We start from the raw sequence: 22,510 nt of genomic DNA on the forward strand, positions 1-22,510 counted from the left end.
CAGATGTAGGTTATATTGCTTACTGCATGACTGGAAGACACACAGATGCTATGATGAGAGGAGAGGGGTATAAGATCTGGGATGGGATGGAATCAGGTGGGCCATAAACACTGAAGTCCTTTATGGCATCTGGAGGTGGATGACGCTGCTTCGGGTAGAAGCACAGGGGTAGGAAAGAAAAGGATGCTGCCGTAATCATCACGCGTTACTACTGATCACATTGTACCTGCTCCGTTGACAGTTAGCCAATGAAGATGCCAGTGTTGCACAACTGATTTCAATGGTGTTACGTCGGCATCACACTGGAGTCACACAGTAGCAAATAAGGCCCCTTGACTATGTAACTTTATCGCTATATCATATCTATACATGAATTTTAATAACTAATCCTAGCAGTGAGTTCTGATGGGTCATTTCTAGAAAACTGAAAATTTAAAAAGTCATTCTAAAAAAATATAAAGTTAACATGAGAACATGATGGTAATATGTTTAATAGGACATGGTGTATAAAACTAGTCTATTACTAGAATTATTAAAACATACTTTGATGTCTTCTACTGAAAGACAGAGGAAAAAATGAATACAAGTTTATTCTACCGACACACACATCTGGCTTTGGGCCATAATATCCCAGAACAAATACATCAACTGTGAATTTCTTATCAAAGTGTTAAAGCATCTCACTCAAGTTAGTAAATTTATTACCGCATTAACAGAAGCTGCCAAACCCTTACAAATGCAGAGCACATGCTGATCTAGACATTATTTAATTTTTTTATTTGTTATTTGCCAACCTCAAACAGTTTGAAAAATGGCTTCACAGCCTCTACTTCAAGAAACTGAGTTGAGTTGAGCTTGTAAACAAAACAGATGACATTTCATTTGTTGCAGTTTTAAAAGCAGAGGTGCCAAGGAACTGGATCATAAGCCAATAAAACTCTTGTTTTATATCTTTTCTTATTGCATCTGCCAGAGATTTGTAAGTTTCTGTCACGAAACTAAATCAATTCTTTTTAAATCCTGAATTGCCAGGATTTTATTTTAAATTAAATGGTTCAGGTTTGTCAATTTTTGTTTAATGTAACCATTACAACAGGGTTTATTAATAACAACTCATTTATATAGCACCTTCCATTCCAACGGGTTTCAAGACACTTTTCAAACTCTCTCTTGCTTCGTTTAATTCCACTCACCGCCACAACCTAGCTGCCTCTGCGGTTTTAAGAAGCATCTGTTTCAACAGTGCACAGCAATGCCACACCAGCAGCTTAGGACCCCACCACTAGTAAACCCCCCCACCACTTCCAGTCGAAACTGAGAAGAGGAATTTTTAGGGAGGCAGAACAGTTACCAAAACTGGAATCTGGCCAGGACACCGGGCCAAAAGCCTTACTATTGCGAGGAATGCAAAGGAACCAAAAATGGCCAGGACCTTGGTTGAGTCAGCTAAAAAGGCCATACATAGAATCATAGAATATAAGGGTTGGAAGGGACCCCAGAAGGTCATCTAGTCCAACCCCCTGCTCGAAGCAGGACCAATTCCCAGTTAAATCATCCCAGCCAGGGCTTTGTCAAGCCTGACCTTAAAAACCTCTAAGGAAGGAGATTCTACCACCTCCCTAGGTAACGCATTCCAGTGTTTCACCACCCTCTTAGTGAAAAAGTTTTTCCTAAGATCCAATCTAAACCTCCCCCACTGCAGCTTGAGACCATTACTCCTCGTTCTGTCATCTGATACCATTGAGAACAGTCTAGAGCCATCCTCTTTGGAACCCCCTTTCAGGTAGTTGAAAGCAGCTATCAAATCCCCCCTCATTCTTCTCTTCTGCAGGCTAAACAATCCCAGCTCCCTCAGCCTCTCCTCATAACTCATGTGTTCCAGACCCCTAATCATTTTTGTTGCCCTTCGCTGGACTCTCTCCAATTTATCCACATCCTTCTTGTAGTGTGGGGCCCAAAACTGGACACAGTACTCCAGATGAGGCCTCACCAATGTCGAATAGAGGGGAACGATCACGTCCCTCGATCTGCTGGCTATGCCCCTACTTATACATCCCAAAATGCCATTGGCCTTCTTGGCAACAAGGGCACACTGCTGACTCATATCCAGCTTCTCGTCCACTGTCACCCCTAGGTCCTTTTCCGCAGAACTGCTGCCTAGCCATTCGGTCCCTAGTCTGTAGCTGTGCATTGGGTTCTTCCGTCCTAAGTGCAGGATCCTGCACTTATCCTTATTGAACCTCATCAGATTTCTTTTGGCCCAATCCTCCAATTTGTCTAGGTCTTTCTGTATCCTATCCCTCCCCTCCAGCGTATCTACCACTCCTCCCAGTTTAGTATCATCCGCAAATTTGCTGAGAGTGCAATCCACACCATCCTCCAGATCATTTATGAAGATATTGAACAAAACCGGCCCCAGGACCGACCCTTGGGGCACTCCACTTGATACCGGCTGCCAACTAGACATGGAGCCATTGATCACTACCCGTTGAGCCCGACAATCTAGCCAGCTTTCTACCCACCTTGTAGTGCATTCTTCCTGCCCATACTTCCTTAACTTGCTGACAAGAATACTGTGGGAGACCGTGTCAAAAGCTTTGCTAAAGTCAAGAAACAATACATCCACTGCTTTCCCTTCATCCACAGAACCAGTAATCTCATCATAAAAGGCGATTAGATTAGTCAGGCATGACCTTCCCTTGGTGAATCCATGCTGGCTGTTCCTGATCACTTTCCTCTCATGCAAGTGCTTCAGGATTGATTCTTTGAGGACCTGCTCCATGATTTTTCCAGGGACTGAGGTGAGGCTGACTGGCCGGTAGTTCCCAGGATCCTCCTCCTTCCCTTTTTTAAAGATTGGCACTATATTAGCCTTTTTCCAGTCATCCGGGACTTCCCCCGTTCGCCACGAGTTTTCAAAGATAATGGCCAATGGCTCTGCAATCACAGCCGCCAATTCCTTCAGCACTCTCGGATGCAACTCGTCCGGCCCCATGGACTTGTGCACGTCCAGCTTTTCTAAATAGTCCCTAACCACCTCTATCTCCACAGAGGGCTGGCCATCTCTTCCCCATTTTGCGATGCCCAGCGCAGCAGTCTGCATACCTGCAGCATAGCACCCCCAGTGCTATACTGAGAGACTGGCTCCATCCTGACCTGCAACATCTGGCTATTTTCCTTTGAGGTTTCTCATCCAAGTACTAACCAGGCCTGACCGTGCCGACCTTGTGAGGTCCAAAGAGCACGTACCGTAAGGGAGGCGTGGCTGCAGGCCATGTATTAAGTTCCACTCTCACAGACAAAACACGCCCATTAAAAGTAGGTCAAACTGATCTGTTCTTAATTTGCCCTATTGTGCTCTGAAGGGAAGGGCCCCTTCTGGTCAGGCACACTGTTCAGGTTGAGGAGGGCAAGTCAGCTCAGAACTACCAAAATCCTGCATCCTCAGAGGCTTCCCTTCCCGATTGTAGGCTCTGCCTCCTCTCCTCAGCACCTTCAGAATTATTCTCACTACAGAGATTTACACCAAAGCCAGCCTGACACCAAGAGAAAATAACCGAACAATCAAAATCGCACTGTCATTTTATATCAGATCAACAAACTTCCCCCAGGTTTCCTGCCCTGTCCCCCACCGTCTTCATGGACTACTTACGATCCTAATATGCAGAAATCTCATTCGGTTCCCTCACATCTCATCTACATTGCTTTCCAGTTACAAAGCGCCTCTTGTTCTTTGCAGAATGGCTGACTGAATTCTTTCTAGGCTCACTGCAGTCACTGCTATCATTCACCAGCATTAACGACAGCACCACCTGTCTCAAGCGACCGGTCTAAAGGAGCAGCAATACTCAGCTGCCTAGTAAAAGTGGGTCTTTCACAATGAAACAAAATTGTAATGGAAACCTTGGGGATGCTTGGCAGCAGCCGTTTAAGACAGAGAGTTGAAATTAATGGTGACCCTTCCTGCTGGTTTTACTGTAGGTTGCAAGCTCATTTATACAGTGATTCAAGCACTGACCTTTATGAGACCCAGTTTAATATTTTCCTGCCACTGAACTCCTAGCAGGTACGTGAGGAGCTCTATTTTATTTCCTTCAACTCGGTTTTCTTTGTCCAACTCCATCTCCAACCTGAGATCCAAATGGCTTGTAGCTGAAGCAACAGTTGGTCATGTGGAACCCTACCCCAAAGGTCTATGGAACACCACACCACCATTCAGCCTTTCCACACTGCAGAAAGCCAGAGAGATTAGGCCACATCTTGTTTCCCCCCTGGCAGAGCTACTGACGCTGCTCAGAAAGGAAGAATTAAGGAGCTACATTAAAGATATGCTGAATGCATAGTGCCCCTCTGAATGAGCTCCACGTTGTAACCCGAGAACCCCTTAATGCCAAGAATATCCCAATTCTGATATGTATATTCTGGCTCACCAAAGACTGTCACATGAAGACTTAAATAAAAGCCGAGTTTACACTGGTCATTAATATTGTTGCAAACGGTATGTTCAGATACTACACTAGGGGTTATGTCACTATCCTGAAAATACAGCTTGAAAGTCAAGGCAGAAGTGAAAAACAGATTTTCAGCCAGATAGGAGTAAGAAATGTCTCTCTCAGTCCAGACTTAAATTAAGTGTCATAAACTAACATGATGAATGCCCATTTACATACAAAGTCAGATATTAACAAAGAGATGTTACGTCAACAGGGAAGCAGCACACAGGAAAACCAAGCCACAGGTGGTTATCCTGTCTCGGAGGACAGAGAATGAACTTTGGGGGTATATGTAGATTGCAAAGAAAGCACCCCTCATCAATTAAATGGGCAGTGTGTTTACATTCACGAAAATGGGATCTGAGCTTACCTTGGTTGAAAAACACTGCAAAAGACTTTGGGTGAGAAACTTCTTCACACAGGAGGTTAACCTGATAGTTGAGTTTAGTCTCTAAAAAGATTTGTGCTATGATTTTGTTTTATATGTAGCCATTTGTTTCCAATATCCTCACTCATCTCCAGAATCTCTACACTCTGATAATGAACTTATTCTTGTTTTCACTATCAATATATTTCAGGGCTGTGGTGTTAAGTAAAGTGCAGGTCCTGAGATGAATCTTACAAGCTAGTGTGTACACTGTTCCTTCTGGGACAGCAGACCTGGTATTTTTGAGGGTAGCCAGCATCAGGGGTGGATATCACAGGGGAATGATTCAAGGGTACTGGGGTGCACCTACTGTTAACCTATAAGGCAAAGGAAGGGTTCGCATAAGCCCAGAGGAGAGTGCTTGAGTGGCTGAAAGGCTGGCAGTGTCAGGGAGCTGATGCCAAACTATCTCAAGAAAAAGACTGCCTCTCGCTAAAGGTAACAAGGTGACTCAGTCCTGGGTACCCCGAGAACCATCACACGTGTGTCGAGAGATCCTAGTGTGGCTGGGGAAATGGGAGGTTTCCATTCTCTGCCAGGTATGCTGCACTTTGCTAACACTACTGCAGGGATCTTACAGAAACCAGAGGCTAGGCCCGCTATCCTGACTCCCCATGTAGTGTGACCTTAAGTTAAATCAACAGTGTCAATACATTACCACTGAAGCCAATGGGCTAGTCAAGTGCAGGGCACTTGTGCATCCCTACTGACACCAAGCTCTCCCCAAAGAGAGAGTAGGTGCTTTGATTATTAGACACATAGCTCTCAAATGTATGATCAGGATATGCGGACTCAGTAGCCACTTTGGATGGAATTCAGGTACAAAGCTCTCTGGTGAGGACCCACTAAGTGCTAGGTACTCCAAAGACTGACAAAATACCAAACCATGTAAAGCAAAACAAATATAGTTCATATTATGACTTATAGGGATGACATTTAGCACCCACACGGGTTATCTTCTACTGCTCCTGCAGTGGTTTGATCTCCACAAACCCTTATGGGAGGGAAGAAGCTATTATCTCCATTTTATAGAAGCCGCAGCACAGAAAAGTTAAGTGACTTGACCAGGGCTCCAGAGGGAATCCATGTAAAAGCCTGGATTAGAACTCAGGTGTTCCTGGCCCCTAGTCCTGTGTTCACGCCACTAAACCATGATTCTCTATACCAAGAGCTAAGTATTACAAATATATATTTTGGGGGACGCAAAAAGTTAACATGAAAGATACGCTGGCATAGAAGACTCCTGTTGCTCAACTCAATTCACTTTCTTATTCTGCTTCAGGATTTAGCAGTGACATTGGCTCCTGTCTCTGCACCTACCAGACCAATTAAAAAAATCATCAGGGCCTGGTCATCTCATGAGCCAAAGAAATAACCAGGTTACTACAAAGACCAGCTCCACCAGCACACAGCAGCCCTGAACCTTATGCATCCAGGCACCAGATAATTCCCCTTGTATAGCAAGTGGCATAGAGCTGCTGTTGCGGCTCCTACTCCACACCCCTCCTGGCTGCCAGCATGGCTGTGACTGATTGATCCATAGCTGCTATAATGGCCCTTGGGAGCCAGAGGCAGCTGGCATAAATTTAGGCAGCCTTTAGACTATTCTAATACATGCCAGGCCCCAGCCAGGCGGTCCCAAGATCAGGAGAGGGTGGAGCACAAAGGTGGCTTATAGTCTCCATTGCTCCCCTGCCTCTGGACTTTGCAAAAGCAGGGCTCCAGTGCTCAAACCATAAAGTTCCTCAGGCTGTTAAAAACTAGCATTAACATACATGGGACTAGAAATTGGTTTCCAGATGGTCAGCCCAAACCGGCAGCCGCTCATCACAGTCGGACACCACAGGGTCAGAGCCTCTCATATCAGACTTGCTTACTGCTGTGATGACTGATTTGCCTTTTGGTCTTTTAAGGCAGGGTCTCACTGAGGCAGATTTTAATTGAGTAGCTTTGCTTCCCCCCAGCCCAAGTACACAGTTTACACGCAGCACAAAATGCTTCACAGTATGAGAGCTTTCAAAACACTGCTGTGAGGAAGAGAAGAGACTCTTCCTAAAATTACAGGCAGAGGCTACACACAGCAGGAGCAGAAGTGGGGTGAGGGTCTCCACTTTGGCAAAGAAATAAGTAGCCTGCCAGATCTGTACAGCTGTTTGTGATCACATGAACATGCACTAGGCTAGCATCTCACAGATAATACACTCCAGTACCTTCTTGGCATCACAGTAGCGGAGTCCGAAGGAATGGAACTGAGGGAAGAAAGTTGGTCTGACAGCCGCAATCTGCGTATAAAGCTCCGCGGGGCGTGACACGGCAGGAGTTCCCGACAGCAAGATCACTCTTTTGGCAGCCTGCAAAAACAAAATTGAACACGATTGTTATACAGATAAAAACACAAGCAGAGTTTAGGAAATCACTTAAGCAGCTTCTGCGAACCATAAATCTCACCCACAAAACAAAGGTCAAGTGCAATTGTTTCAACTCTCCTAAGGAAGGAGTGCATCATCTTCAAAACACTCCTGGCCTTTGCTATGTCAAGATGGTCTGAGGACAAGGGCTTCCGATCTCCACAGCGGGGAGTACAACGCACTGTCAGCCCTGGTTTCAAAGGTAAAGGGAAGTCTATTTTTATTTCAGCACTTTGGCAACTGGCATTCGCCCCCATGCATGTTCAAATCTTATCCCGGGCTCAACACTCCCATCAGCATCAGATCTCACAGGAAGGCTTCACACACCTCTAAGGCGCATCCTCGCTTTCAGAATAAATTCTGTTGCAAGAAGCATGCCGCAACAAGCCATAAATATACTCTGTCCTGCACACACAAAAGTGAGGCAGGGGGACAAGAAAAGTTTCTGACTGAAAAAAAAAACAAAACACAAAACTGTAAGAGGCAAATTATACTGCCTGATTCAGGGCTAGAAGAGGCCAACCTGCCAATCTTGGTGGCTCTATTAGCAGCCTGTTAGATGTCAAAACCTAATAGTTAATAAACAACAGTCATGCAGGAAAATTGCATGCAATAAATCAAATGGGAAAAGTCAGTACTTTAAAATAAAAAGATTCACAAAGGGAAGAGAAATTCTATTTTATAAACATAAAATCCTCAAGTTGCACTTTTGCCCTCTTACCTCCAATAACAGCTAATCCCCTTATTGCAAAAGAGCTATGAATTTCCACTGCTATAATTTCACAGACAATAGTTAAATTACACATGCCTTGCAATTTCCTGCATGCTTTAATGCAGGATCATTAAAATACAAAGAGATTCTTGAATGACATCTATACTGAAAGCTCGTTCACACTGATATGAAAAAGAAAATGAAATTCTTTTATCGTTTCAGCGAGATCTACCAGTCGCCCAAATCTATTCACTGGACTGACTCATTCACTCGCTGACCAAGTCTGGAGGAAGAAGGGCTCACTTATCAGTTACCGGAAATTAATTCAGCAGTTCTTTGTCAGATATTTATAGGCTGAAGTCGAAGTAAGTGGGATTTTTTTCCCTTATTAGGCAGATCCGAGTGGGAGATGTGGTCACAGCTAAGGTCAGAAAAGTCTCACTAACATAAAAAGCAGGTTTTTAATAAAGTGAATAAACAGAAGGCCAGCCACCTCAATTGAGGGAGGGGGCACAGAGCACATCTGATTCAGTGGGACAACAAACGATAAAACAGAGACAGGAGTAGAGGTCAAAGGTTCAAAACGAGAGTACCAGTTGGTGACACTAAGTAAAGAACCCCTGACAAAGGAGTCAGTGGACGCACCCCAGAGGAACTCTGCCCAGAGAGCCAAAAGTAGGCCCCATACTCACAGAGAACCTCTCTGTTGAGCTTCCCTCTCCTGGACTGATGGATGACCAACTTGGCCAGTGCCAGCAGGAGGTTGACAAGGTCACGTGCAACCACACCCTAAGCAGGAGGTTCTGAAGGAGCTGAAAGAGGGGCTGCAACATGTCGCACTGGGGGCAGGCATGGGCCAGGGTCTCCTAATCACTGCAGAAAGGGCAGGCATTGGGACATCCATGAACTGTGCCAGCCGTACGCCCGCGCTCACAGCTCCATGAAGGAACCACCAACTAAATATCCCCGGAAGACCACGGTGAAGTAAAGGCTGGCCCGCTGGGGGTCCTTGCCCATGCCAGGTTGACACAGCTTTAGATAAAACGCCGCTCAGCATCTGGATCCTAACCTTCCAGACTGGCATTCTCCTCCCCACACTCTCTGTTGCTATTCTTGCAGCTCTGTCCTTGGGAAACTGTGCAAGGGAAGCCAGACTTGGTGCCTTGTTCATTGGGAACCTGCACCCTGTCCTGAAGCCCTTATCTATCCAAGAAGGTAGTCATAAGGCTTATAATAATAATATCTAGATCTTATCTAGCCTTTCATCTTTTAGTCTGCGGAAGAGAAAAATGAGGGGGGATTTGATAGCTGCTTTCAACTACCTGAAAGGGGGTTCCAAAGAGGATGGATCTAGACTGTTCTCAGTGGTAGCAGATGACAGAACTAGGAGTAATGGTCTCAAGTTGCAGTGGGGGAGGTTTAGGTTGGATATTAGGAAAAACTTGTTCACTAGGAGGGTGGTGAAACACTGGAATGCGTTACCTAGGGAGGTGGTGGAATCTCCTTCCTTAGAAGTTTTTAAGGTCAGGCTTGACAAAGCCCTGGCTGGGATGATTTAGTTGGGGATTGGTCCTGCTTTGAGCAGGGGGCTGGACTAGATGACCTCCTGAGGTCCCTTCCAACCCTGATATTCTGTTATCTGTAGATCTCAAAGTACTTTACAAAGGATGCCCCACACGTCATTAGAAGAGTTCCATAGGTTTGGCAACATTTCCAAAAGTTACTTCACCAGGACTAATTTATGAAGTGTTTCCCACCCTGCACCAGGTACTCAGCTTAGAGGTCAAAACACAGCACCCAACTGCTTCCAAGTGCAGAAAGGGGGAGGTTATGCCACGAAGAACTAACTGAACATGCAAAGAGCCTCATTTGCATACAATGGCTCTCTGTGTGCTAAATGAATTTCACAGAATGAGCCCTGCCATACACTAACAGGCTGATACCTTTTCCCTTCATCAACGCTGGGGCTGGATGTACAGTTACTGAAGTCCCCAGTTCTTGCTTACTCTGTCCTCTTGAGCGGATTAACATATAAAGAATATTATCCTGACGCAAATGAAGAATCTGATGACAATTTTAATGCAGAAGACAATCGCCTGAGAGAGATGAGACTTGTTGAAGGGGAAAGATACGGGCAGTGGCTGAAGCGGCTTTCGAGAATAGGTTTCTCTATTCCAATCAGACAGTTCTCTGGATTGTGCCCGGGTTGTATCAGGACTAGCCTGAAGTCAGAATCCCACAAATATAAATATTGCAAGTGATTTTTTTCCCCCTAGTATGTATAATTGATACCAAAATAAAGAGAATTTTTTTTTAATGGCAGTGGTTGAATTTGGCTGTGGTAGGATGGGAAGACGGGGGGGGGAGGGGGGGGAAATCACAAGCTCTTGAAACCAGAACCGAAGATCTAGCATAAGCCTGGAGGGCCAAAGTCTTCTGTGATTCCAAAACAAGGTTCTCTCTCTCTCGGCCCCTGAGATTGAAGGTTCCTGCAGACAGGAGTGTGATGATTTTTAATTTAATTTATTCTATCCCCATGGATTCAGAATGCCTATGGGAAAGGAGCTAGCTGTTCTCCACTGGAAAGAGGACTTTTTTGCTCTCCATTACCTTCAAGTTTAAGCACTAGCTAATATACTCTGACCTATTTCTCTCTTCTAAACATTCCTTTTGAAATGAGCGCACACACAGATTACTGCAGTTACAGCTACATGTAGCTTCAGGACTTCCATAATACCCTATAGGCCCACCCCCAGCCTCTTTCTTCATGGTTTATAACTGATAAACAATGCATATACTATCAAATTGTCTAAAACTATGAAGATACAGGGGAAATGTACAACAGAGAGAAAACAAACTGCTGGGACAGACTGAAACTCCACCACTTCGTCCACGGAGGATTCTCCTGGGGACCCCTGCTGAAAATGATTCCACTTCCTCCCAAAAGTCAAAATGTTACATGTTTTGTTCTTCTGTAATTGCATGTGATATCACAAGGCAGTGGGAACTGGGGAAGGTCTCAATGGAACATGAACGGGTTTCAGAAGCATCACGGTGTGTCATCAGTGAAGAACTCTGTTAGAGACTGAGAAATAAGACTTTAAAAAAATTGTTCTAGCCAAAGATTCCTATGGTGTAAAACAGATGTCTGCTTCCACTTCCTCCCTTGTAACCTTGATCCTGCAAAGTTGAGCACATGTGTAGCTTTACTCTCATGAATAGGCTCACTGATTTCACTCATGTGAGTAAGGTGGTGCACATTTTCAGATGTCTGCAAGATGGGGGCCTGTTTTGGCAGTTTTGGTCCCCCCACTACAGAAGGGGTGAGGACAAATTGGAGAGAGTCCAGCGGAGGGCAACGAAAATTATTAGAGGGCTGGAGTACATGATTTACGAGGAGAGGCTGTGGGAACTGGGCTTATTTAGTCTGCAGAAGAGACGCGTTAGGGGGGATTTGATAGCACCCTTCAACTACCTGAAGGGGGGTTCCAAAGAGGATGGAGCTAGGCTGTTCTCAGTGATGGCAGATGACAGAACAAGGAGCAATGGTCTCAAGTTGCAGTGGGGGAGGTCTAGGTTGGATATTAGGGGAAAACTATTTCACTAGGAGGGTGGTGAAGCACTGGAATAGGTTACCTAGGGAGGTGGTGGAATCTCCATCCATAGAGGTTTTTAAGACCCAGTTGACAAAGCCTTGGCTGGGATGATTAATTTGGGGTTGGTCCTGCTTTGAGGTGGGGATTGGACTAGATGACCTCCTGAGGTCTCCTCCAACCCTAATCTTCTATGATCCCCTGGGAAGCAAGTCTAAGGGGAAAACCAGTTGAAGAGAGCCGGCAATTTTTCAAAGAGACATTATTAAGGGCACAAGAGCAAACTATCCCACTGCGTAGGAAAGACAGGAAGTCTGGCCAGAGACCACCCTGGCTTAACCAGGAGATCTTCAATTATCTGAAGCTCAAAAGAGAGTCCTACAAAAAGCGGAAACTAGGTCAAATTACAAAGGATGAATATAAACAAATAATACAAAGATGTGGGGACAAAATTAGAAAGGTCAAGACACAAAATGAGACTAAACTAGCTAGAGACATAAAAGGTAACCAGAAAACATGCTAAGCAAGAAGACAACAAAGGACAGGGTAGGCCTGTTACTCAAAGGGGTGCGGGGAAGAAACATAACAGAAAAGGTGGAAATGGCATAATTCTACATGACTTTTTTGTTTTAGTTTTCACCATAAAGGTTAGTAGCAATTGGACGTCTAATATAGTGAATGACAGTGAAAATGAGGTAGGATTAGAGGCTAAAATAGGGAAAGAACAAGTTACTTAGACAAAATTATTTAGACAAGTTACATGTCTTCAAGTCACCAGGGCCTGATGAAAATCATCCTAGAATTCTCAAGGAGCTGATTGAAGAGATATCTGAGCCATTAGCAATTATCTTCGAAAAGTCATGGAAGATGGGAGAGATTCCAGAGGACTGGAAAAGGGCAAATATAGTGCCCATCTATAAACCCGCAGCATTACAGACCAGTCAGCTTAACTTCAGTACCCGGAAAGATAATGGAGCAAATAATTAAGCAATCAATTTGCAAACACCTAAAAGATAATAAGGTGAAAAGTAACAGTCAGCATGGATTTGTCAAGACTCAACCTAACAGCTTTCTTTGACAGGGTAACAAGCCTTGTGGATTGGGGGGTTGGGGAGAGAAAGCAGTAGATGTGGTATATCTTGACTTTAGTAAGGCTTTTGATACTGTCTCACATGACCTTCTCATAAACAAATTAAGGAAATGCAATCTAGATGGAGCAACTATAAGGTGGGTGCATATCTGGTTGACCTACCGTTCCCCGAGAGTAGTTATCAGCAGTTCACAGTCAAGCTGGAAGGGAATATCAAGTGGGGTCTTGCAGGTATCAGTTCTGGGTCCAGTTCTGTTCAATATCTTCATCAATGATTTAGATAATGGCATAGACTAGAGTACACTTATAAAGTTTGCGGACGATACCAAGCTGGGAGCAAGTGCTTTGGAGGATAGGATCAAAATGATCTGTACAAACTGGAGAAATGGTCTGAAGTAAATAGGATGAAATTCAATAAGGACAATGCAATATACTCCACTTAGGAAGGAACAAATCTGTTGCACACATACAAAATGGGAAATGACTGCTTAGGAAGGAATACTGCAGAAAGGGATCTAGGGGGTCATACTGGATCACAAGCTAAATATGAGTCAACAGTGTAACATTGTTGCAAAAAAAGCAAATATCATTCTGGGATTTATTAAGAGGAATGTTGTAAGCAGGACATGAGAAGTAATTCTTTCGCTCTACTGCATGCTGATTAGGCCTCAACTGGAGTATCGTGTCCAGTTCTGGGTGCCACATTTCAGGAAATATGTAGCTAAATTGGAGAAAGTCCAGAGAAGAGCAACAAAAATGATTAAAAGTCTAGAAAACATGACCTATGAGGAAGATTGAAAAAACTGGGTTTGTTTAGTCTAGAAAAGAGAAGATTGAGAGGGGACATAACAGTTTTCAAGTACATAAAAAGTTGTTAGAAGGAAGAGGGAGAAAAATTGTTCTATCCTCAGAGGTTAAGGAGGACAAGAAGCAATGGGCTTAAATTGCAGCAAGGGAGGTTTAGATTGGACATTAGGAAAAACTTCATAACTGTCAGGGTGGTTAAGCACTGGAATAAACTGCCTGCGGAGGTTGTGGAATCTCCATCGCTGGAGATTTTTAAGAGCAGGTTAGACAAACACCTGTCAGGGATGGACTAGATAATACTTAGTCCTGCCATGAGTGCAGGTCCCTTCCAGTCCTACGATTCTGTGTATCCCGTTTGCTTAAAGTACGATATTAAAACGCAGTCTACCCTCAAGGGCCTCTGGAGGCCCCCTTTCTTCAGCCAAACTGTGGGGAACAAAACCCTTCCCTACCCGGCACTTGATAGAGAAGCAGCAAAATCTGTCTTACATGACTCTGGTGTACAATACAGAAGACCAAGACACATAGTCATTTATATGAATGATTATTTCTCCCAATCCACAACAGTGAGACTTCAGTCACATGTTTTATATGTGGGTAGAGTGGAAAACTCCATACATCGCTGTCCTGTGCCAGCTCCATGGCAACGTTTACACCAGAGCAGAAAAAGATGAGTGATATGGAAAAAAATACCACTTTATGCTGAAAAATGATCAATGACCTCAAGATATTAAAGATTAAAACAAATCCACAGCGAAGCATTTCAGAAGCAGATATTCAGCCCTGTTGCTAGCAAGGTAATTTTCAAATTCATGCTAAACTTAAATCTTTATTTATTTAATCTGATTATTGTGCAGTTTTGTCTAAACCACCGTAACAAATTTCTAAATTTTACTTGCCACTGTAATATGGAAGCTACAGCACCAGATTCTAGTACGCTAAAAAGGACTTATTAAATACCCATGGAAGGGACGCTATCAGCCTCAGAAACATTTCAATTTAAATCTGGCCGTAGCGGTTAAAGGCGTATAAATATTTATAGCAAATAAGAAGCAGAGATCACATTTCTTAGATGTTTTTTTCCCTCTCCCATAAATCAGCTGAAATCTAAGCATTCATGCTTTGGAAGACGTCCATCTACTTGTTATTCGAGAAAGTGGCTTAAACGCCCAGAATGAGATTCTGTGCTGCCTCTCCAAGAGTCACAGTGCGGAACTCACAGCCAAGGGAGCAAAGGCAGATTAGGCACTCCTGATCCTGAGGGGGCTAAAGAGGCCCACAGAATAAGTAAGGGATCATCTACACTTTGAGCTGGGAGTGAGGGTGATTCCCAGCTTGAGACATACCTGTGCTAGCTCTGAACTAGTGGGCTAAAAACAGAGTGGAGGGATGGGCTAGCTCTCCTGAGCACATGCTCATCCCAGATTACAGAAAGGTGCTCGGGGCAACTAGCCCCTCCTACCGCTGGCCACTAACTCTATTTTTAGCAACAACTCAATCAGAGCTAGTGTACAGGTATGTCTCCTCAAGCTGGTTTTCACCCCTGCAGCTCGAAACGTAGCCATAATCTGAGGTTTGCGGGGGTTGCTGATTTAAACCATGCCAGCATAGTTAAAGCAGCAAAAAACTTATGAGCAGACAAAGGCTTCAGACAGCTCTAGGGGCCTCTCTAAATTATAGCAGCATCCCAGGGCTTCCCATTGCCTCCACAGTACAGTGTCAGCAGCAGGGCTGCAATACACAGCATTCCCATATTCAGATCCTACACCAGGGCTTGAGAGATGGTGTCAGGACCCCTCTTCTGCAGTTCCTGCACCAGACTACTTCACACTGCTCTGATCCTTTCACATGGCCTAAACAGGCAGGAACAGAAGTGAGACCTTCACCCCAGGTCCCAAAACATTTAATAATAAATGTGTATTTATCTAACCCTTTTATCCAACAATCACAAAGCACTTTAAATATTTAGAATCCTGAGGTTTTGTTATATTTAGCAATTTTGGTGCTTATTTGATGCATATTAGGATTACAGCTGCAAAAAGATTAACATTTAACTAAAGACAACCTCACTTTTTTGTTCCTTTAAGTGAGAAAATATTTAATATTTGCACCATAAATCAAAAGACCAAAGCCTCAAAATGGCATTCACCTGGACATCGGATATAAAGTTTTTTTTCCCATATTTTGGCCTCCATTTCCCTGCTTAATACCATTTTCAGTTGAAAGTTGAACACTACAAAAATCAATGTACCTTCAAAGGACTGAAATTTACAAGTTTGGAAATACCAGCTCTCCAATATGCATGATCAGTGTAAAATTGTAAACTCTAAATAGGTTAATAAAGGACATGGGGCACTCTAAAAGGAGACCAATCTTTGGTTCTTTACCTTATTTGCAGGATGCATGATACAAGTTTTGAAAGCTGATCCTCACACAGTTCAAAATAGGAAAGAAGACACTTTACTGGGAACTGAACCATCTGATGAAATCACAACACATCTGTAGTCCACCCAGGACTACATAACTGTAAGCCGTGACAGAACTCGAATCCATCCAACAGCACAGGGCCCTGTCACTTGAGCTACAGGAGAATCTCCTTTAGTTGTAAGAGAATCAAGCGTGCTCTCTCACACACACACTCAGTTGAGCAAGTCTGATGCTCCAACCAGCACAGGGGAGGGGTGTGCACACAGGAGTTGGTGTTGTCCTTTACATAGAAGTGCTACAACGGGAAAAGTGCCCTGGTTTACTTATTGTAGTTTGCACAGAAAGTTGCACCATGTGCTCAACTTCCAATTGAAGTCTCAAAACCAAAGGAAAACAGGATTTTGACCTTTTTTCCATCTACATATTCATGGAGAATAACATAATTAGAACAACAAGAAAAAACCTTCAGCATGCGAACATGTCATTACGAATCTCCAGAATACAAGGTTAGTCAACACTACGATCAGCAAAAAAGCAGCATAGGTCTCCTAAACCCACAGATGAATTCAACTACTGCCAACCACTGTGCATAGGAAAGATACTGAGCCCCTTCTCTACTGCAGACTACGAAGTGCCTTTGTTCCACAGGCACGGTGGTCTGTCATTGATGAGACAGCAGGCGCCAGGAATGCAATGCTGAGTGTAGGTTTGGTTCTACATACGTGGTACGTTAGGAAAACCTGAAATAGTTAAAAGGCTTTTTTAAAAAAAATCTGGTGTGTGCATGTATCTATTGGTATTCTATACTGTAGTAGTTCTCAACTTTTCTGAACAAATGTACCTGTTTAGCAAAAACTTGGGCTGTACCAGTCAGTTCCCACCACTTCTCCATTCAATTATATAAATTCTACCAGCAATGGAGCTTTGGCTGCTCCAAACACCAGTTGCACAAACATATGGGAAGTAAGCAGTGTTGGGACATAGGGTCCTAGCACAAAGCCAGGGAAGAAGGAGCCTAGAATAAACAATATTGGAGTATAGCAGTACTTAAGAGCCCCAAGTGATTGCATGTAATAAATGTTAAGTGCTTACATGGTGCTTGCCTCATTAAATACACAGTACAGATGTTAATACATTCTTACTACACCCTGGGGATGAAATATTGTTATCCCCATTTTCCAGACGGGGAAACTGAGACAAGGCCACAAAGCAAGTCAGTAGTAATACTGGGATTAGAAATTGGGAGCTCCTGAGCTTTTTCCATTAGACCCTGCTGCCAGTCATGTGCATGCACACATGCAGTTGAGATCTGGGGACAAATTCTGCTCTTAGTTACACTGGTATAAGCCCAAAGTAACTACCTTGGGATCAAAGAAGTTACTTGGATTTATCCTGCCCCTGTAACAGAACTTGGCTGTTGGTTCCTACGTCAGGTATACAAAAGCAATACCGCTAGGAGTCTCTAGGAGGAAGTTGATGAAAGCTTGGCATACAGAATACACACCTTAAGAAGAGGCATTGCAGCTCGGCATCGTGCAGTTTTTGTGTTTTTTAGGAAATGAGATTCATCCTGAAACAAAACAGGCAAGAAAATGAATAGAGCTAAGCCCTAAGTCATAGCTCAACTCTGGGATAAAGAACAAATTCCCAGCATCCCATGCTGCATAATACTTCAAGCCTATCATCCCCAGGCAGATTTCAGTCTCTGGGCTGGCCAACATCATATTCTGAATGTGAAACAATCATAAAGCGGGTAGGACTGCCTGCAAATTAACAGGAATGGGGGGAAAAACATTAAGACATGAATCATGAATGATCATAGTCAAGCAAGCAAGTGGAGAGAAGAAATGAAAAGAGGCAAAGAATTTCCACCACTGATCTTCATTTGCTACTGTGTGTCCTTTCTTTAAATGCAAAACTCATGGGGAGCCCCATGCAGTGCCTCCTCCCTAAAATGAAGGGGTTAATGAAAAGCATCCAGAAGTACGGAAATCTAATTAGGAACCAACTGTTTTGCTGTTAGGGCTCTCCAGGTGGATAACCACCTTCCGACTGAGACACATCACTCGCAGAATAGGCTACCTTTCCTTTGTTGTAGTTAGGCTGAACTTAAAGACGCTGAGGAAATTGGCACCCTCAAAGGGTACATTCTCATCTTGACGTGTGTGGATGAGCGAGCAGCCACGCGTAGAGAGGACGATACACCACTTAGCTTGCAAGGCACAGCCTTCACAGTCCTGGTTAGCAATAAGGTAATGTTATTATGACAGCAGAGGAGGACTAGAAATAAAAAAGCAGGGAGGCTAAACACTCAGTGGGGCCATTTTGATCCACAGGACATAGCCAGGATTTGAATCTGCACACACACATGCATGAATAAAATATCTGCCAATTTAGTGCAGATGAAAGGTACCGGACTGATTGCTCTAGAGTCAGAGATCCTCTATCCCCAGACAAGAAGTGACAATGTGAGTTTCCTCCATCCTGACACTATGTCTCAGCCTGGACCCTTACGAAATCAACAGAGGTGAGAGAAAAGTTCAGTCTCCAGCATCCAGTCTGTTCTCATCCTCTCTGCTGACACTGCCAACAACAGCAGTCATGATGCTGTTTGTGACAGAAACATTTGTTCACTGGAAACCAGGCTGAGAACACTTAATTTCACATAAGATAACAGACATCAAAGTGTAATGACTTTTTGGTTACTATTGATCTAAGCTGGATTTGAAGCAATGAGTTCTAAAAGGGTCCCATTAAACATACATATATATATACATATATACACACAGACACACTTATTTATTTTAATTAACTGGAATAGAGCTGAAGTCTACCTAAGGGTTTTCTATAATGGTTATCCTTATGGTATCTGAAAATTACAGATTATAGAGCCATCAATGAAAGTAAAGAGATCATAGAAATTGCACACACACAAAAAGCAAAACACACACTTGCAATGAAACAGTCCAACTGAAGCATGTAGTGTCAACCTTGATTTTGATTATGCTGCATTTTGATGCTTTAGACCAGACTCTGAACATTATTTCAAGAGGGTTTTTTTGGTTTACTGGATACGCAGACAATGTCACCAATGGTAAAATTCTATGAAAACCAGTCAAAGGCATGGCCCTTCCTCAAAACACTTTCACTATGGCAGTCTTTGGGCAAAACACAATCCCATTGATCTGCCAACAGAGCATTTCTGGAACTCTATTCTCCAGCCACAGGAAACATCTATCTTCCCCTTACAGTCAATGAGAGCTGCTCACATCCAGCAGGGAAGAATCAGGGTCTCAGGAGCTGGAGAGGAGGATAAGTAGTACAGAGCAGGGGAGCAGCAAACCTTATCTGAAAAGGTTTCAGGAACCCTCCCCATATATATCTACATGTACTAGTGACAGTTGGAGATTGCCCTGGAGCCAACACATGGTTGAATATAGAAGGATATACAACTTGCTGTGTAGAGCATCCAGTCACTACAAGAAATGCCTGTTAACAACCCAGGAGAATCCAGCATGTATGTGCCTCCTAATCCCATTTAAATAACTAGGGGTGCTACTTACAATAATGACAACTTGGAAAGTGTCTTTGAGCTGCTTATCCATCTTGCTGAGGAGGTCGAAACTGATTATGTTTATCAGTTTTGCTGACAGGTTGTCTTTGCCTGTCAGTATGACATTGGTGCCCTCTGGGCTCAGGGAGGGAAGCCACCTATGAAATGCCTGAGAAAGGAGAAGAAGTGATTAATAGGATGCTGAACATCTCTAGTTTCTTTCCTCTGAGGATCCCAAAGACCTTCTCAAGCTATAATGGAACCTCATAACCACATCTTTGGAAATAACCAGTTTGTGCTTCAGTTTTACCAACTTGAGAATGGGCCTAATAATGTTTAAGTGACTGGCCCAGGACCACGCACCAAGTAACTGGAAGAGCAGGCATCAGAAGTGGAGTCCCATGCTCTGGGAACTACACCACACTCCCTCCACCAGAAAGATCTAAGCCTACTTTCTCTTTGCTTCTTACTCAGCAAGAACTCTGGCTGCAATCAGAAATGAACGTGATTGTCTACCAAGGTTCCTAGTTGTGCCCAAAAGCCAGAGCAGCAACAGAGTAGCATGGCCACTCTTAGTAGAGAGATTCACTGTTATTCCGCCCACACCAACAGTAAACATGAAGCTGTGAAAGCCAGGGACTTACAAGCAGAAAATATTTTACACCGCAGGAAGGTTTATAAAACTTTGCACCATGATACAGACGAAGCACAATTTCTCCAGGTCTTTTAAAGGTCTGTTTTCCCTTCTAAGAACCAGCCTAACGGAGCTACTGACTGCTGCTCTATGGTGGCAACTGAAATACGTGTGCTCACATTTTGTCATGAAAACCAGCAGATAAATATTCAAAAAGGGGCCACTGATTCTGGGTGGCCAATTTGAGACAGATTTTTTTTCGGGTGCCGAGCAATGAAGGTTCCCATTTATTTCAATTACTTTAGTCTCCCTGCAGCATTCAGTACTGTTGACCACGAGATACTGCTGCCTCTCCTGAAAGAAGTGGCGGAGGTCTGGGCGATGCGCTAACATGGTTTGAGTCCTTCCTGCAGGGATGCAGCCAAAGAGTAACAATGGGAAAATCATGTTTCTGCCACTAGACCCCTCACTTGTGCAGTCCCACAAGGATCAATTCTCTCATGGGTCCTACTACACAGCTACATAAAACCATTGTGTGAACTGGGCAGATGACGGATTCTAGTGTCAACGGTAAGAGAATGACACACAATTCTACCTATCTTTACCACATATAACCACACCACTACCACCAAGAGAGCCTAGTGCTTGGATGAGATCAGCCCACGGATGAAGAGCAGCTGCCTGAAGCTGAACTTGAGCAAGACAGGGGTAATGCTGATGGGCAGGGGAAAGCATGGTAGGCACAGGGCAGTTTCCTTTGGTTGAAGGTTCACAAACACGCAATTGGTTAATTCAATCTGTGGTTTAGATGGCTCCTAGATTCCTTGTAGACAATGAGCACTCTCATAGCAGCATCCATGAGTAACCCTTTTTATCATTTCTAGTTGGCTACGAAACTCTGTCCCAACCTGGCCTCAATTATTTACGCCTTCGTCACCTCTCAGCTGGACTACAGTGATGTGACAGATTAGGGCATGAAGCTTTTGGCGCTCTGGAAGTTGCAACTATTACAGACCACTGCAGCAGTCTCCACAGCAACACCGGCTTCTGCAAGCATATCAAACCTGTTCTTACACTGGTTTCCCCACAGAATTTCAACTCAAGTTCAAGGTCTCAGTCCTTACTCCAAAGGATTCAGCCCATCGAGTGCCACCTAAAAGAGCCTAAAGCTCTGGGACAAAGACCATGGTCAACCACTGCACTTCTCTGGCACAGTGAAACTCTCTATAATAAAGGGTAAAGCGATCTTTGCCACAGACAGAGCTCGCTAGGGGGCTGGTCTGAGACTATGAAATAAACTTCCACAGGAACTAAGGGCCACCGCAAAACTCAACACCTTCCACTCAAAGTGCAAGGTGAATTTCTTTGACCTTGCCGTCTCTAACATATACACACAGCTACCTGGATTTTTGTTTTTTTTTAAATCTACAATAATAAAATGTTCCACGGCACACACTTCTCCCTTTGAGGAATAGATGAGAGAGCAAAAAACATGTGACACGTCAATACACGACCAGAAGGTGCTTAGATACCCCGGTGACACGTGCAGCATAAGAGCCTATCCAGAACAGGATTAGAGTTGCAAGTGCAACTGAAAATCAGGACCAAAAACATTCCAAGCTGGGCACCCAAAATTTGAGATAAATCAATAGCTACTTTTTAAAATGTTGGCCCAGATCTTCACCAGCCTCTGAAGGATGCCACTGCTGCCTCCTCCTCCGTATCCCAAATATAAGTAATTTTACTCCCTCATTCACAACCCAGGTGAAAATCTAGATGTGTCTTCTGTAGCTTGGCTGAGTGCCCGGTGCTTTGTTATACCAATGGCAGGGGAAAAAGAGAACAAATTGTTGTGGTACGAAGGTCCCACCATACAACAAAATCCAACCAATTTACTCTACAGCCGTCAGCATAGTGAACTGCTGAAAAAAGAACCCCACCAAGTCAGGCATGAAACTTATTAGCCTAAAGGCATGAGCGCTTCTACTCCTCACTTTCTCCCAGCATTAATGAACATTTCACAGTTAAGAAAAGTATGCCACAAAATCATCTTGCTAGCACAGGCTGTTTAATTGCACAGTAATTGCTCTCTGAGGACAGGCCCTGCAGCCCTGTTTTCTTTCAATTATGTGTATTTCCAATCCCTGAGAGCACCCATCTCCAGGTCCTGACCAATGTTCCCTCTAATTTTTTCCATCCATGTGCTCAATAAATTTCATTATGTGCACCGAGGTAATGTGCGGACGTGTGCCGCCAGTAGAAACAAAAAACCTAAATATAAATTTTTTATAAGTTATCATCGGGATAATTACTCCAGCCAGGACAGGTTAGGTGTTTTCGAACTCACTACTCCAAGAATTAAATTT

At 43.8% G+C, this 22,510-nt stretch overlaps 1 protein-coding gene across 5 annotated transcripts in view; it reads right to left on the reverse strand.

Annotated features, from left to right (window-relative positions):
* SMARCAL1 (SNF2 related chromatin remodeling annealing helicase 1) overlaps window positions 1-22,510 on the reverse strand; it is a 61,554-nt gene that overhangs the window by 21,418 nt on the left and 17,626 nt on the right. For 3 of the 5 annotated variants that reach the window (XM_048868621.2, XM_048868623.2, XM_048868620.2), the window contains exons 8-10: window positions 19,521-19,679; window positions 17,462-17,527; window positions 7,131-7,271 (exon numbers count right to left, since the gene is read on the reverse strand). In XM_048868621.2, coding sequence (XP_048724578.2) covers window positions 7,131-7,271; window positions 17,462-17,527; window positions 19,521-19,679 — 366 coding nt within the window. The remainder of the gene's footprint in view (window positions 1-7,130; window positions 7,272-17,461; window positions 17,528-19,520; window positions 19,680-22,510) is intronic. The other 2 variants (XM_048868624.2, XM_048868625.2) reach the window with 2 other exon arrangements.

The sequence above is a fragment of the Caretta caretta genome, chromosome 11 (genome assembly GCF_965140235.1).
Source record: "Caretta caretta isolate rCarCar2 chromosome 11, rCarCar1.hap1, whole genome shotgun sequence".
Classification (NCBI taxonomy): Eukaryota; Metazoa; Chordata; order Testudines; family Cheloniidae; genus Caretta; species Caretta caretta.